This window comes from Ammodytes marinus (genome assembly GCF_949987685.1).
Source record: "Ammodytes marinus genome assembly, chromosome: 23".
NCBI classification, from domain to species: Eukaryota; Metazoa; Chordata; class Actinopteri; order Uranoscopiformes; family Ammodytidae; genus Ammodytes; species Ammodytes marinus.
Genome location: NC_137227.1, coordinates 2,030,617 through 2,047,649, shown reverse-complemented (window position 1 = coordinate 2,047,649; position 17,033 = coordinate 2,030,617). Strand labels below are relative to the sequence as shown.

Below are 17,033 nucleotides of genomic sequence, written 5' to 3'. Positions count from 1 at the left end.
GCAGCAGTCTGTTTATTTTGTGGTGTTTTTTATCGTCATTAAATTAGGTCTAATCAGTCACGGACCTATAAAGGCTACACTGTGTCCCGCTGCTACGATGTCACCAGTTAGCCTGTCGCTGCCTCGGCCAGCGCTGTTCCCTCACTGTCTCTGTCAGCTTGCACCAAGCCGTCTCTGTGCATACATTTACCGGTGTAATACGCTCACAACATGGGGGGAATAAATATATAAGCGGCCGGTTTAGCCAAGCAAAAACAAGAGACCGCTGGCTTGACCACAGTAATTCCACAGCCCAATACTTTGACCCATATTCTGGCTATCGCCGTCCAGCCTAAGGGTAGGTTCAGCGGTGAAAACACCACCCAGATTTTTAAAAGTGAGCTGTCCCTCTCCGAGCCGACCCGCTCTACTCGGTGGAAACGAGGCATTACTCAATGTATCTCCTTATATGGCCCAACTTTTCTAACTAAGATAAACATCTTCCCATCTATCCCTCCATCCATCCATCCACCCTCTCCTCTGTCCTCACACTGCCTAGAGCTCACCCCCCCCAGAAACTAAGGACACTTTTTGGATGATTTCCCTCCCGATCAAAGCCTATGACAACCCAAGTCACAGAACGACCTTGTGCCCCCCCCTTCCCAGACACAAATACAAGGTTTGGCAGTGGTGAGGGTGACCTTTCTAGACTCCCTCAGAATCAAGGAAGGCAGCCGAATTATTTTTTCCGCCTGCCATGCCCTTATCTGTGTCTGGCTGTTGTTTGTTTTAAATTACATGGAAGAACGACTTCCCGGGCGGACCGCGGTGGAGGAGAGAGGATTGAGGCAGAATAATGAAAATGAAGCAGAGAGAGACAACTGCAGTGCGGGTCTGCCATGATGACGTATCATATCTGCAATGTAAAATATCATGAAGTGGATCTGTTGTGACAAGGTGCACCACAGCCATGACTTTAAATGGAATCCTGTCATATATTTTTTTTTCAAAGCTGTATTCAACCCCAAATTGCAAAGATATATCGAGGGTTTTTTTCCGCTTTTGAAAATCACCAGTTGAAAACCAGTTAATTGTTGAAGCGTGCCACGGCGCTATTGTAATGGACATGCTTTGTTTGAACACAGCCGAGCATTACCTTTCCCCCTGACAGAGGCAAGAGTTTATTTTAGGAGAGTCAAGGCCGTCAAGTGTATCGGAGATGAAAGAAAAATCTTGTTTTGTTGCGAATACGGAGAGGCACAGTCAAAATTATGAATATGAAAGAAAGAGATGTTTTCCCAAATTGCTGGCCCCAAGCCCTGTCTGACTGGCTACAGAAAGACGGGAAATAAAAAGTACAGAGAGAGAATGAGGTGAAGCTAATTGATAAGCCCTGATATTTACTGTCACTGACAAGCAGTATTTCATTACACACATATGCCCCAAACCATGTTGGCGAACCCCATAATAAGTCCACAGTACTTCCTGGCCTTATTGGAGTTTTGCTAAAAAAAAAATGTTTTTGCATTTTGCCAGAGCTTGGACAAAGCACATTTTCCTGAGCTAGCAGCTATTATAAACACAAGGGGATCATGGTCGTATAGGCTTGATTTGGATGATGAATTCAGTTTGATTTGTGGGGGTGGCTGTGATGTTGTGGCGGTTGTGTCTGTTACAGTGACTGACTATAAAGTCTGTTGCATCTTGTAAAAATCATCCAAAAAGTATGAAGCTTTCTACAGTGACCTAGACTAATTCTAAAATGCAGGTTTACTCCTGGGTGCTGCGAGTGTATATAACATACGCATTAAAGAGAGAGGCGTACACATGTATTCTGTCTATACATGTCATGTAACGGAGAGTACTCATAAATAGCATGATGTGACATACTTATGCACAGTATGTATGTATGTATGTTGGTGACAGATAACATATAATGCATAATGTTACAGTTTTTGATAAATTCAGTTCGACTATTTTAGAGTGGACACCTGACCGAGAGATTCATCTGTCTTCACACGGATTGAAAGTATCAAACGCCCACTCTTCATTCATTCAACAAGTACCCCATTAACAAGTACCAGGTCCCACCGTGTAAGGTGCCTGATTATCGTAGTCTATTATGCGTAAGTTAATTTGCAAGTATGAATCATAATCACATTACGATGGAATGGAGTCATGAAAATGTTAATCTAAAAGAGTTTGAATAGCAAGTAATGAAGGGAGCTTCTTTACAGAAGGACAAAGCAGCGCACGGCTATGATCTAATTTGTTTTGTGCTATAATACCAGAGTGCTTGATGAGGCCCCCTGTTCCTCTAATGATCATTAGGATCCGCAATGAATGACTCGCAAAAAGGAACAGTATTTCACAGTCAGGATGGGCGGGGCTCCGGTCAGTGCAGGGTATAATCCAGGAACATTTGAAGGTTAGTTGTTTAATTAAGCACCAACACTCTGCTACAGTATGTGCAGCAGGGCACCCATAGTTTTATCATCATGATAAAACTATGGGTGGGGTGGAAACACAATGTGCCTTATGGTTTCACGGGGAGGATTTTTGATCAACCCACAGTGTGCATTATACAATTGGGAGTAGTCCAGCCATTTGTTTTATATTTCTCCTAACACTGTAGCCAATTTAGATGTGTTTATATTTTTTAAATTTTTTCACTCCAATATTTTGCCAGCAGCATTGGCAGACAGTGTGCCAGGAGACAGAAGCTGGATCTCAATCCAGAGACCGGGTCGCGGAAGGACGCGGTCTACGCGGTCTATGAAGGCTATAGCCTATGAAGGCCGATTCGAAGGCCAAACCAGGGCCGAACGAGCGTTGTTAAACGAGACGGTCTCCGCAGGTCTCCGTTTACGAGCATTTCCGGTTTGCGTAACAAGCCGTTACCTTGCGTGACGACTCGCCGCTCCTGTGCTGCCTAGCAACCCTGATTGCTGCCAACGGAGACAGCCTTGTCAACGGAGGAAAAAAGAAAAAGAAGTTGCCTACCAGACGAAAAGAAAAAAAAGTACAAGAAAAAAAGAAAGGAAGATAAAAGTTAAGAAGATGGAGCAACACGTTGCTGTTTTGTTATTTGTTATTTTATTTTATGCCATCTCTGAAAAAACGCATTGAATCTTAGGATATGTTGGGCCGCGAAGGATCCATCTGTTTCAGCCTTCAAAACTGTGAAACGAAGGCTGCATTTCTCAGCCGCATATGAAGGAGCCTTGCAAATTGTTGCAAATGGAACAAGCCTTTGCGCACCGCTATGACACAATCGGTCTTCAAATGCAGCCTACGTAGGCTGCAACCCCTGAATCGAGATCCAGCTAGAGATCAAGAGATTGTTCTAACAATGTAGCAGGTGATAGTTTCAGGAGTAGATTTAGGTTAGTATTCTCCTGACATGATGTCACAAGATGTTTTCTGGCTTGTCCAATCACAATGCAGGACAATTCCAGTCAATGTGCATGATCCAATTGTAGCAGCAGTGGGAATTAAAGGGATAGTTCAGTCATTTTGAAGTGGGGTTGTTTGAGGTACTTAGGCATAGTCTGCAACAACCGCAAGGCAAACTTCTGCTACAGCGACCTCTCCCCCCAAACTCTTTGAAGTGACTGCACTCATTGCCATCTCCATAAAGAAGCAGACTAACTATGCATAGGTACATCATACAACCCCACTTTAATTATACGGAACTATCCCTTTAAAATAAAACATTGTGCATTATTTATGGAAATGAGTGTCAAATAAGTATGCCCATACACAATTCATATAAAGTTACACTATTATTGCATTGCAGCTGTTAAACTTTCAGCAGTTGTGTTGTAAATAAAGGGACTGTAATACCCATGGATTCCATTCACTATGCTTTTGTTTTATATGTTCCCAGCACAGAGCTCCACTTCCTCCCTTTGCTTCTTTTGGGATTGTGTCAGCCTGCAGTTTATTCACCATATCTCTAATTGCCACTAAGGGAGCCTCTGACTCTTGTTGCATGCAGCTCTGTACTTATCCACAATGGACATTTCCATTTGTATATCCAACATTAGGGAATTAATTAGGCAGAAAACAATGGGTCATGAGAGTGCTAATGACAGAATAACAAGACACGGTCTTATGTGGCGCTCACCAGACGTAGCATACAACCCGGGAAGATGCAGAAGGCTTATTAGCTCTAGAGCTTAGCTATGGACCATTTTCCTCTGTGACAATATATTTTATGCCCAGCAGGATATTGTCCATGTTTAAGTTTTACTAGTTTCCAAAACCCCCCCATTATTCAATGAAGCAAACACTTGTATATGCACACTGCATTAGTTATTGTAATGGCTTTTCCTAGCATTACCGAGGGGTAAGGGTTAGACGGAAGTCTGACGCGTGTGTAAATTAATGCAATGTCCAGAAGATGCTGTACTGTTGGATATGTCAATCCTTTTATTGACTACACAAAAACAAACTGTTCCAAGGGTTATTGTTCTTTCAGATAAACACAAAATAGGCTTTTTCCAGTGTACAAACATTTGCACGAGCACGGTCAAAAACTGTGTGGCCTTCCCCATTACACACCTGAATCTGATCCCAGGTTGCCAGGTATTTATGTTATCCACCCTCTGCAGACACCAAGGCCACACCTCTTTATAATTAACTAAATAAACAAAACAAAACAAACATAAACAGCAATTTGGCTCCAACAGTTATTATATACTACTATGAATAATGTAGGTAACTTTGTAAAAAATAAGTCCCTAGACAAAGTTTTTATGTTCAGAATTTTAAAGCTGCAATATATTTATGCCACGTGAGGGCTGTGGAACAAGCTGTCAACACAACACTGACGTATTACCTCAACTTTATCATTGTTAGCAATCATTTGGCTAGTTATTCATCATGCAGTAGCAGCACTGAACACCAATAATACTGATTTGGAGTCAAATGTAAATCCAATATTCGCTTTGCTTTTAATATGTTCCTAAGGGACTAGCCAACTTTGGTCTGTCAGCCTACTGATGCTAGCAATATTTAAAGGAACGGCAGAGTTAGGTGATACTTACAAACTATCCTTTTAACCCAACATCCGGGGGCGCCCTTAGCTCTGTTGGTAGGGCGTCCCCCCCATGGGCCTCGGCCAGCAGCGGACCCGGGTTCGATTCCAGCCCGCGGTCGTTCTCTGCATGTCACTCCCCTCTCTTCTGCCCCTTTTCAACTCTGTCTCTACACTATCAATAAAAAGCATAAAAATGCAAAAAAAAAATATCTTAAAAAAAAAAAAAGTGAGCTGTCCCGCTCTGAGCCGCTCCGACCCGACCCGCTCTACTCGGTGGAAATGAGGCATAAGATTACCCGGACTGCCTACTTCCACCTACGAAACATCAACCGCCTCCGCCCCTCCCTTACCCCCCACACTGCCACCATCCTTGTCCAAAGTCTGGTCACATCAAGGCTCGACTGCTGCAACTCCCTCCTCTTCGGTCTCCCCCAAAAGACCCTCCATAAACTCCAACTGGTTCAACACTCAGCAGCAAGGATCATCTGCAGAACTTTTCAAAAGCAATTTTTTTGCTTTTATGGCTTTTCTATTTTGCTTGATTCAAATTGATGCTTGCTTTTACATTGGGTCCAGATAAATGTGTTGAAACCTACAATTACTTTACAAAGTTGGAAAAAGTTCAAATGTTAGCTTACACGTTTGCTGTGCTGCCGAAGTCAAGCTGCTTTTGCTCTCATCCGCTTGTGACTCACCTGCTCCTCCGGCTCACAATATCCTTTCAGCTTGAAATGGTGGGAAATATGACACCAATTATATTCTGTCCTCTCTTTTTTGCCTCCTGCCTCGTCCCTTTCTTCCACTACACCAGCCTATTATCCTTCCCACTATGCCGTGACCACAGGAGAGAAGAGAAAAAGTTTATTATTATTATGATGACCAGCCGTGCAGCAATTTGGCACAGGCTTGCTAATTTGCAGTTCTTTTATTTGTTTTACTAAACTCTTAATTGTGTGGCCCCTTTTTGTTCCAGATTCGGGGATGGCTACACAGTGATTGTGCGGGTGGGTGGCTCTCCTCCTGCATTGAAGCCGGTGGAGGAGTTTGTCCAGCAGAGTTTCCCGGGCAGCGTACTGAAGGAGAAGCATCACAACACACTGCATTACCAGCTCCCGTACACCCAGGGCGCTCTGGCCAACATCTTCAGCCAGTTCACCAGCCATCAGCACAGGCTAGGGGTGGAGGACTACTCTGTGTCACAGACCACTTTAGATCAGGTAAGGTCCACTTAAAAACAAAGGGAAAAGTGCAAGGAAGTTTTTCCCCCTAAAAAAATTATTTCAGCAATTCGACTGCAATAATAAGAATGGATCTGTTCATTGTGTTCAACTACTGTCTTATCATAATTTTTTATTGATATGACTTTACCTTTAAGAAAAAGCCAATTGCCAGAGTCATCCAAAATTGAATATGATATTCATATTTTTTTTAATTAGTGTATAATCTCGTGGAAATGAAAGAATATCTAAAGCAGTGCACTCAGGCCGCCACGTTGCACTGCCATGTTACTACAGCAGCACAGAATGAACAAACTTAACGGCCTCATGCATACTTTTATATAGGCTGGGTGTCCTGGAGGAATGCACGTGTTGGAAGACAAAGAAGAAGTACTAAAGAATAAATAACTTAATACATCTTCACCTCATCACTTGATATTGTGAAAAGACTTAAGGTAGTGGTGGATGATGCCATCTTTATAAACTAGCTTCTTGTCCTTGAAGGCCACCGTAGCTTCTGTAAATTCTTCCAAAGGGAAAACAGGCAGATCAATATTTACTGTTGTCAAGCATGTATGTAAGTTACTGACGCCTGGGCACAAGACAAGTGTAGGAATACATTTGAAGAAACATATTAACAAGGATTTACCCACAAGGAGTCCATGCTTTGTCCAATTGAGGCTATTCAGTGAAAAAACACATTTCATAATGTCATCTGGCAGGTCTGATAAGAGCAGAAATGTCAAAAATAAAAACCTGTGATTATTCATGAGAGCAACACACTGATTAGCTTTGGTTTCAGCTTGTTATAGTAGCAGGGGATGCACAGTTTGACTCCTAAATTACACTTTTGACTCAGGCTGAGTTGGCTGAGTTGAGAGTATCCAGGGCCATGTTCCATTGTCCCTATTGTAATTCAGTGGAATGCCAGCACAGTTTAACAGATTATTATGGCAATCAGTCAATGCATTCAGCTTTTTAAGTACTTTCAGTTAATGCCAGTCTGCTCGGTCCAGGATAAGATTTAAAGATCTATCATTGCCAACACTTTGTCCTCTCCAATGTAGCCTGTCAGACTGACCAATGAGGACCACACTGGGGTTGTGCGCCCAAGATAGTTCAGTGGCCAGGCCCAGTATCAATCAAGGATCTGGACTGAAATATATATATATATATATATATATATATATATATATATATATATATATATATATATATATATATATATATATATATATATATATATATATATATATATATATATATATATATATATATATATATATATATACATACATATATAAATTTCAGTCCATATATATATATATATATATATATAAATTTCAGTCCATATATATTTATGGAAATATATAGTCATGGAAAAAAGTGTTGGCACCTTTCTGGAAGATAATGCACTCACAAAGAAAATGATTGCAATAAGGTAAGAATAAGAATGTGGTGGGAATGTGAAGTAGGCTTGAATGAGATGTCTGCGCATTAGTTTGCACAGTGGCACAGCTGCGTTTAAGATCAAATGATGTGACATAAAGGATACCACAGGGATGTTAATCATTTCATTACCCAGACGATCCCCTTGTGGATAACCCCTCATTCAAGATGAAACCATAGTGTGTGGTATTACTTTAACCCATTGATGACGGCTGCTGCGCGATGCCACATTGGCTCTCCTGCCTGATGCTGCATCGTGCAGCATTATTACTTTATCTAATTTTCATGGCATTCCCAGCATTGAATGCACTGTCATTGGTTCAAATACACATGAGGTGGGTTTTGTTGATTTTTTTAAGACCACGTGACCACCCAAAAGTTGTGTGGTTTGCCGAAAATCATGTCAATCAAAAAAATAAAAAATTAAAATAATAATAAAAAAAATACGCCAGCTATGTCGGCGACAGAACAGTTAGTGGCGTTTGGTGCGCAGAATCAAGGTCTACTATAGACTACTGACGAAAATCACACAACACATTGCATCTATTTATTAACAATATTTAATAATTTTTTAATTCATCTAATTTTGACGATTTTTAGAAATATTTGTTGGTTTGTAAGCGCTAAGGGAGCATGTTTAAATAAAACATGTGAACCTTAACTTTTAAATGTATTTTATTTCATGTTTCTATGTGCTACACAGGCTTAGATATTAAGGTTTTGGTAGACTTGACAATTCGTACTATTTTTTCAGAAAACCCTCAGGCATTAAGGACATGCATCCTAGATTGCCATAGTCATCAATGGGTTAAGTACAATATGCCCTTTAGGGGGGGGCAATTAGCCTATCACTATGACCCGTAATTAGATTTTCTGAAAAGCTAAATGCTTTAACCTAGTGTGGTGTACAGTGGGGTTTTGTCCCTCCTAAATAATCTATTTTTTGTTTGACATTACCTCCAACCTTGTGTAATTTCTGATTTAACTTTCATCAGCTCGCCCCACATTCTGCACTGGTCAATATTTACCAGATCAGTGTCAGTAAATAAATCATACCTGCACAAGGAGGTCATAGTATTAAAACACAGAGGGGAGGACCTGTGGAGACCCAGACTGTCACCTTTCAGCTGGTGATTTATAGAGGAGAGCCTTGACCTATAGTACAACACCGACTTGCACTACAATTAATATTGATCCACACACCGCTCGGAGCTGAGGTGTTAACGTTGATGGCCAAGACAGTGTAGGGCCAGATTGAGCATTTATTTGAAATGTGACTCTCTCAACTGTCTTTATGGAGCAGATATGAATGTGGTGGGAATGTGAAGTGTTGTATGCTACATTGTGTGTGTGTGTGTGTGTGTGTGTGTGTGTGTGTGTGTGTGTGTGTGTGTGTGTGTGTGTGTGTGTGTGTGTGTGTGTGTGGACATTGATCTACTTTCAATCTTGTCACTGCATTCTCCAGTGAGAGCAGGCGACCTTTTACTTGCATAGTTGAAGGTGGAGTCAGTGATTCTGGAGGATGCATGCTGTCAAAATCACTTTTGTCAAAATCAGTGGCATCACAGGCATGTTATACGGTGGGCCCCCCTTTGTTTACAGAGCCTAGGCTTTGTATAGACACCTGATTGTTTCAGTGCACACACACAGAACGGACAGGTAACTGATTCTGAGGAGATATTCACAAATTCTGACAAAGTTATTTTGAGAAGAAATATTCTCCAGAATCACCGACACCACCTTTTATATAGTTATACTCGTTGCTTGCATTTTCCGGTATTGTAATGTTTTTGTTTTTTTATTAAGATAATTTTTTGGCATTTTCAAGCTTTATTAGATAGTACAGAGTTGAAATGGGGAGACAGAGAGAGAGAGGGGGCAGTTAAGGCCCACGGGTCGGATGTGAACCCGCGATCACTGCAACGAAGGTCGGAGCCAACATGGTACGCTCTCTATCCACTATGACACCGAAGCACCCCTATTCTAATGTTTAACTCAAATGTTATTTAACTTCAGTATCATCAGCAAAAATAGACCTCTTCAGGAACACAATGCTCTTCATCTCACCACTAAGTTGCTCTTACACAAACCCGTTCTGTCAATAACTGGATTAAATACTGTCTGGAGAACAGTCCTATTTAATCCCATCCTCCTTTTTAAGAAGCGAACATGCTCTCTCCCACACTGTGGCTTTCATATAGATAATTAAAAGTCCATTGTATTACCTCTTCATTATTTTGTAATTATAGTCAGTCTTATTGTGGATGCCTAGATAAAAAAAAATTGGCTAAAATGAATCACACAAATATAAGTGACTGGTCATTTATAATGTGACATGATGCCTAAAGCCAATGTGGATGCTTTAATGGATTATAAAAGCATTTTAACTCAATTAGAATGCACAAGGCGACACAAAAACAATAACTGTCAAAGGATAGTGAATATTGGACTAACATGCCTTGTGTTCTGGAACAAGTCTCAGAATTGATGGCGTTTTTGCTTCATATTCGCAATGAAAAAGGCAACTGTTTACTGACACTTTTGCCCTTTCAAATGTTTAAAGTGATAATATGTCAAAGTGTGTAGCACTGCACCCAAATTACCAAAACAAGTCATTTACTCCAGGTTTAAATTGGTTCATAATCATTATCATTTCTTATCAGTGGTAACCTACCTTGAATGTATAGAGTAGTTAGTATGATATGTATTATTTCAGAACAAAGTCAGTGTAGCATGGACATGAGGTTGACAAGTAGGTAGAAAATAGCCATTTTAAACTCTCCAAAGAACTCCTGTGATATACAGGAGAGGTTAATTGGGTGATTCACGTCCTTCCCCTGCTCTGTTCTGCCTCAACGGGCATCAAATAAACACCCAAATGTCCCCTCTGTAATGTAATTAATGCCTGTATCCATCTGTTATTAGCAAAATGCCACTCAACAGCGCTGGTGCATGACGTACAAGTCATGAATCATGGATCATTGGCTAAATACGGATAGAGTATCGTCCTCTCGCTCTGAAAAAGTGTCAACTACACCACTGAACTTTTTTTTTTTATTATTTTTTTTTACTATTACTTTACTTTGTTCTTATAGTAAGTTAGAGGCTGAGTCAGCGATTCTGGAGAACGCTTGTTATTTCAAATGACTTTTTTGTCATAATCAGTGAATACCTGTTGTACTGTGTTTGCTGTAAGGAAACCACCTGGTGTTAAGACACATGCTAGGCTTTGTAAAATGGTGTGTTGCTAACTTTGGTGAAGTTACAGTTTGGTGAAGAAAACAAAAAAGAAGGAAAACAAATGTACCCGTTAACAGAGCCTGTGCTGTGTATTAACACAGATTTATTTTCAGCGCATATGGCAAGAGACATTTGTGTTGAGTGTATTCGTTGGTACTGTCCTTCTCACGTTACTCATTCTGCCCTGATAAGAACTGTGTCTTGGATACACACTGCTGATGGTATGACACACACACACACACACACACAGAGCAAAACTTCTCTGCAGGCATAGCTTTCTCCCAAGTAAGGTAGTCTGCTGTTAATTTACCGTTTCTTCACCCAACTATACACTACCTCTGTAAGCTTATCATGTGTAGGTACATAGTTCCAATAACATGATCATTGTAAGTTGCTTCCACTATGGTACAGTACAGTATATAAAATGGCAAAAGCCTGTGCTACCTTGGAGGAAACAAAGGACCATTATCCAATGTGGTACAATTACAATTTCTTACCACAATCATAACAGTTAGATTACATGAAGTCCCTGGTTTAAACAGTCTGACTCCATAGTTACAACCAGGTTGATTAGTGGAACAGCAGAAGTGGCCAATGCTAATTACTTCCCCCGAGCTGCCCCTGGGCAATGTGTTTAACACCCAACTGCTTCAGCTGTTTAACTGCTCTGGGAACACCAATACAGCAAGGATGTGTACGCATGCCTTTAGAACATGATTTTCCAGAAAATATGTATTTGTACTCAGTATACTTATCCAGATTAAATAAAAAAGGGAAATGTAGCTAACATTGTTTGTTTTAACTTAGCATAATGAGTGGAAGTGGAGGGAAACAGCTAGCCCGGTTCTGTTTCAAAACCTGCTTACCAGCGTCCCTAAAACGAACGTATTTAAATGTTTTGTGTCTTATTATTTATTGATTTAGTTTTTGTCACATATAGAAATGTAAAAACCACAATTTGCTGTTTGAAGGTGAAGTTAACTTAACACACAGACATTAGATTAGCCCAAGGGTTGGTGCCTCGATTGGTTTTTTGTTTCGATTTGGACAAGGGGCATCTGAACTCCGTAGCCAGCAGTGATTCCACCGTTGCATCAGCGCTGCGTCCTAGGGTGGTAAGTAAAGTGCATGTTGTTGTGTTGCTTTGCGTAGCCTTCTGCTAGTGCGGCAGCTAACCTCACCTTTCCCCACCATATTAATTGAGGTGGCGTAGTACTTGTTGCTTGCTAGTTAGTGGCTTAGTTTTTCACCATCGCCGTATTATAGCCATGTCGCACCGTGGCTCAGTTGCTCTCGTCTAAGTCCGATTGCATAGGTTACCTAATTTGCTCCCCAGTGGGCAGCTTGGGTTTCCAAAAATCACCGTAACTATGTTATTTGAGCAGTGTCGTACACAGTGGGTAGGATTCTGTGATTTGCTCTCCAGTGGGCGGCTTGTTATTTTAGCCGTGCCGCACCGTTGCTTGTGTGTGCATAATGTAATTTGCTCGCCAAAATGGCGGCTTAGTGTTTATTATTCACCGCCACTTTATTATTCTAGCCGTGTCGGTTGCTCTCATCTTAGCCCGGTTACATACTTAATTTGCTTGGCAGTGGGCGGCTTGGATTTCCAAGAGTCTCCGTCACTGTGTTATCTTAGCCGCGTCGCACCGTTGCTCGGGTGCTATCGATTAAAAGCCCGGTTGCATACTTTAATCGGGTGCCAACTTTAATCGGATCGACAGTGGGCGGCTTAGGTGTTTCTGAAGTTGCAGATAACCCATGCATGAACTGTAGTTTCATGCCTCATGCTCTGAGGCTCGCTTGGTAGAAGCCCTCTACAAATCTCCAACCAGCTCAAGGTATACCAGCTGCGTCCTGTAATTTCTTTACAGGTGGGCAGCTCGGCAAGAGGGTCAGTGTCCGGGCCGTGACACTGTTAGACCAGCCTTGCTTATGGCCCTGCCAAGTCTGGGGTTGGATGAAGCTCCTGTGAATGCCTTTTTTTTCGGCAGGCCGTTCAATCCTCCGTTCTCTGTGTCTCCCTCTGGACCTTACATCACAGAGCTCCATAGATGCTGGCCAGATTTGAGGGCTCTCTCCCATCACACTAGTGATAGCAGAGCTCTGGCAGCCATGCACAATGCTGATAGTTATGGCTTGGACCGGTTAGCTCCGATTGTCTCCCCAGACGAGGCTCTGAGAACCGATGTGTGCTGCCCTCGGTCCCAGTGCCGGATTAGAGACGACCTCCTTACTAGGAGTTAAAGCATTGCTGCCCGTGTGGGCCGTCTTGGGAGTATGCTTTCTCACATCGTCATGGCTCTGTCGCAAACCATACAGGGGTCAGGTGCTGGTCTCTCAGCACAGACCCTCATTGATGCTTCACTGTAGATGTTGCGTTATGAATAGGGAGCTAGGTGGGTTGATGTCAAATGTGACGTTGGCGCGCCGACAGGGTTGGCTGGCGCAGTCCCCCCCAGTTGGAGGTGTGACGGCAGACCCTCCGTTCTCTTCCAGTGGTCCCAGGCCAGACATTCGGCCAGCTGCTCTTCAGGCCCCAGAGCGAAGTGTTCAGGCTGACCAGGCTAGACAGCCGTTTGCACCCTTGTGGCGTTCACCTCTGCTTGATTCCAGGCCGGGGAACTCTGTGGTACCCCGTGGCAACAGCTTTCAACCACATGCTGCGTGTTGCAGATGTCCTCCAGGCTATCGCTCAGGCGGACTGGTTTGTGATAATAGACCTGAAAGACGCTTACTTTTACGTCCCTATAGCCCAATGTCACAGGCGGTCCCCCCCTTTGCATTTCTGGACAAGGTGTACCAGTTCAGGGTTCTTCTGTTCGGGTCGTCCCTGGCTCTGCGTATATTAAGTGGTGTGTAGCAGCAGCCCTGTCACCATTTCAGGTCAGCCATACCTGGACGATTTGTTGATCATTTCCCCAACTCATGAGCAGGCGGTCAGGGAAACAGCCACGCTCCTCAGCCATGTAAACCGGCTTCGCCTCATGGTCAACTTTACCAAGGGCAACCTTACTCCATGTCGGATTGTGAGTTACCTGGGGCTGGTGCTCAACTCGACTACATGTTCTGCAGTCCGTGTGGGACAACAGGAGAGCTGCTTCCACCCTGTGCATTTAGTTGGCTGCGATCTCGGCCGCACATGCAAGGGTGGATAACCAGACGTTAGGGTCCCACTACCTAGTCAGGCAGTTTCTGAAGGGAGCCAAGAGGCTTCATTCAGCCACCACGATCCCGAGGGCACCATCATGGGGCTTTAAAGTAGTCCTGAGGGCCAAATGTCTACCCCTATTTGAGCCTTTGAGTCAGGCAGACCTGACGCGGCTGTCTATGAAAATGGCATTTCTGCTTGCCATTGCGACTGTAAAACAGTGAACTCCATGCCTTGTCAGTGAGCCCGGCGTGCTTGTGCTGGCATGCAGAAGGGTCAGGAGTGATGCTCTCGCCAAATCCATCCTTCCTATCCAAACAATTGTCTCCCCATCATGTAAATAAATGGATCAAGTTGGCTGCTTTCAATCCCCTAGGCTCACCAGGGGGTGCAGAAAGAATGTCAGACCCACTGTGCCCGGTGCGGGCGCTTAGGGCATAGGTTGTGGCAATAACCAGCTTGTGTAAGACAAAAAACCTCTTTGTCTGCTGTGGAAGCTGCAGGACTCTCCCACTGGCTTGTGGATGAGGTCTTCTTCAATGCATATAGAGCACAGGGGCTCCCCATGCCTTGGCCGTTAAGTGCCACTCTACCAGGAGTATGACTACATCATGGGCTGCCTTGAAGCGGGTTCAGCTTCAGGACATTTGCTCCACGGCTACATGGTCTTCATCATGTACGTTGGGCGGTTCTACAGAGTAAGTGTTGCTGCACTTCATCCTGTGTGATGACGGCTGTCTTGTGTAAGGCTGCACGCCCTTAATTAGTGAGTATTCTTGGTGACCTTTCTGGTATAAGTCATCCAGTGCTAAAGCACCGCCTCTGGCGGTCAGTAGGAATGAAATAGAACGATTACGTAGGTAACTATGGTTCTATGAGTTCCAGATGACCGCCAGAGTTCTCTGACACTCCGACCTCTCAGATACCACGAGAAGATCCAGTTGGAACAGATGCTCTGGTGACTTCCGGGATATATAGATATTAACCAGTCACAGAGGTGTCACAGGTGACTTTGTTGGTGTAATTACTTGACCTGTGCATGCGCGAGATGGAAGCATCCAGTGCTAAAGCACCGCCGTCGGTCATCCAGAATTCATAGAACAGTAGTAACATACGTAACTATAGTTTTTTTTTAAAGTTTTAGATTTTTATGAATTGATGTAGTTGATTAAATTAGCAATGGAAATACATGATGTCCACATTTTCACTACCAAAAGTTAGAAGGTATAACTCGGCGGTGTGACAAGGTAAATACATCGGAGTAATTGGCAAACCTCTTCCTTTGTTCAATAAACGGAATTTACTCATGTTAACAGGACTTTTTCCCCTTATCGTAAACATTAAATTACAAGGCTCCTGATTATATGAATTGGCTAATTAAAAGCAGAACTATCAAAGGCTGACAGCAGGATAGATCTTTATTACACTGTCTTCACTATCTGAGCTCCTACAAAACAAAAGCCCGAAAGGACACTTTTGTTAATCTCTGTTCATGTATGCCCTATTCCGTGTATTTACGTCTTTGTTCCATTACATGTATAGCCCATGTGTGTTGCAATGGCGCATGTTATTCATAGGGAGTCTGAGTAGTTTCTGATGGAATTACCCTGAAAGATCTTTTATTTCTTGTTTTATTTTCCATTGAGATTTTAAATACAATCCAGTCATTCACATAATCCTTTTTATATTCACAGTGCCCGCTGAAAATATTTTAATGAAAAAGCAATGCTCTTATCATTTTATATGATCCTCTTTGTTGCCCTTTTTTTCCAGCCCGGAGAGTTAAAGTGCTTTGCGAAGGCTTTACCACCGCCGACAGCTAATGCTAAGAGAATAAATGCTGTTTACAACACAGTGAAATACACACAGCTTTTTTTATGAACGCTGTAGGATGGATTCTCCTCCGACATTAACTGGGTATCACAGAGGGAACAATGATTGTTTTATTCTCTTTCTCAGCTGGTCAAAGATGTCAAACTGACATTCACTGTGTGAGCCTAGACGCTTGCTTTGATGCTTCATAGCCCTTGTCTGGCAACCCGTGGTCTCTACCACTACCACTGTTTGTTTAAGATGCCCAGAGATGGGTATGGCGATATCCCCAGGCTCCTTCGTACTGTGTGTATTATAATGTTGCTCTTCATCTTGCTATCTTTAAGTGCCTCATTATTCCCTTGTTGATATTTCAGGTCTTTGTGAATTTTGCCAGACACCAGCAAGGGGAGAATGGCTCTCAGGCCTATGACAACACAGTGGACACGTCAGATGAGCTGCCATTGAAGTCTTTCAAGAATCTTCAGGAAGCAGAGAAGGTGTAAGAAAGAAGGCCAGCAGTGTACCTTAAACAAGTTAGAATGGGGATGATACGCTCTTGAGGGATACTTGGTTCATAACCAAAACAATTCAGCTTTGATCACAACGTTATGCCATGGTTGGTCGTCAGATCGTGCACAGCCTTGTGTATTCCCCAAATGCACCAATGCCTAGTAATCGTCAAATAACACTAATTGTTTTTTGTTGTCTTCCATGACCATTTGTAGTCAGGCTGACTCATCTCAAACAAAAGTTAATCTGACCCTGTAAAACAAGACATTTCAAGTTTGAATTATAATGAGATAAACTAAACCAGTTTTTGTGTCAGAGAATATTTCAACTTGTATGCAAAAAGAAAGCTTGTTTTTCAAACATTTTCTGCAACTTGATACAATTAAAGAATAAGGTCAAATCAACAGATATGTATTGTAACTGGATTTCAGAAAATATTTGTAATTAATCGATTTGCATTTGAAAGAAAAACTGAAATTATTACTTCTGCACCAGCAGTTTTTCCGCATGCTCTTGAGAAAAATAAATGTATGGACAACATTACAGGCAGAAAATGTTCACAAAGGTTTGATTTTGTTTGGAGTATATTGCTGGCCTTAATGTACCTCAGCAGAGTAGGAGGGACCAA

General features: G+C 42.4%; 1 protein-coding gene across 1 annotated transcript in view; it reads left to right on the top strand.

Annotated features, from left to right (window-relative positions):
- The window catches only part of LOC307269424 (phospholipid-transporting ATPase ABCA1), a gene marked incomplete at both ends in the record, with an annotated part of 207,320 nt that extends 190,922 nt beyond the window's left edge, over window positions 1–16,398 (top strand). Inside the window, 2 exons of the mRNA XM_080052392.1 lie at window positions 5,997–6,240; window positions 16,270–16,398. Coding sequence (XP_079908518.1) covers window positions 5,997–6,240; window positions 16,270–16,398 — 373 coding nt within the window. The remainder of the gene's footprint in view (window positions 1–5,996; window positions 6,241–16,269) is intronic.
- Between the last annotated feature and the right edge of the window lie 635 nt (window positions 16,399–17,033).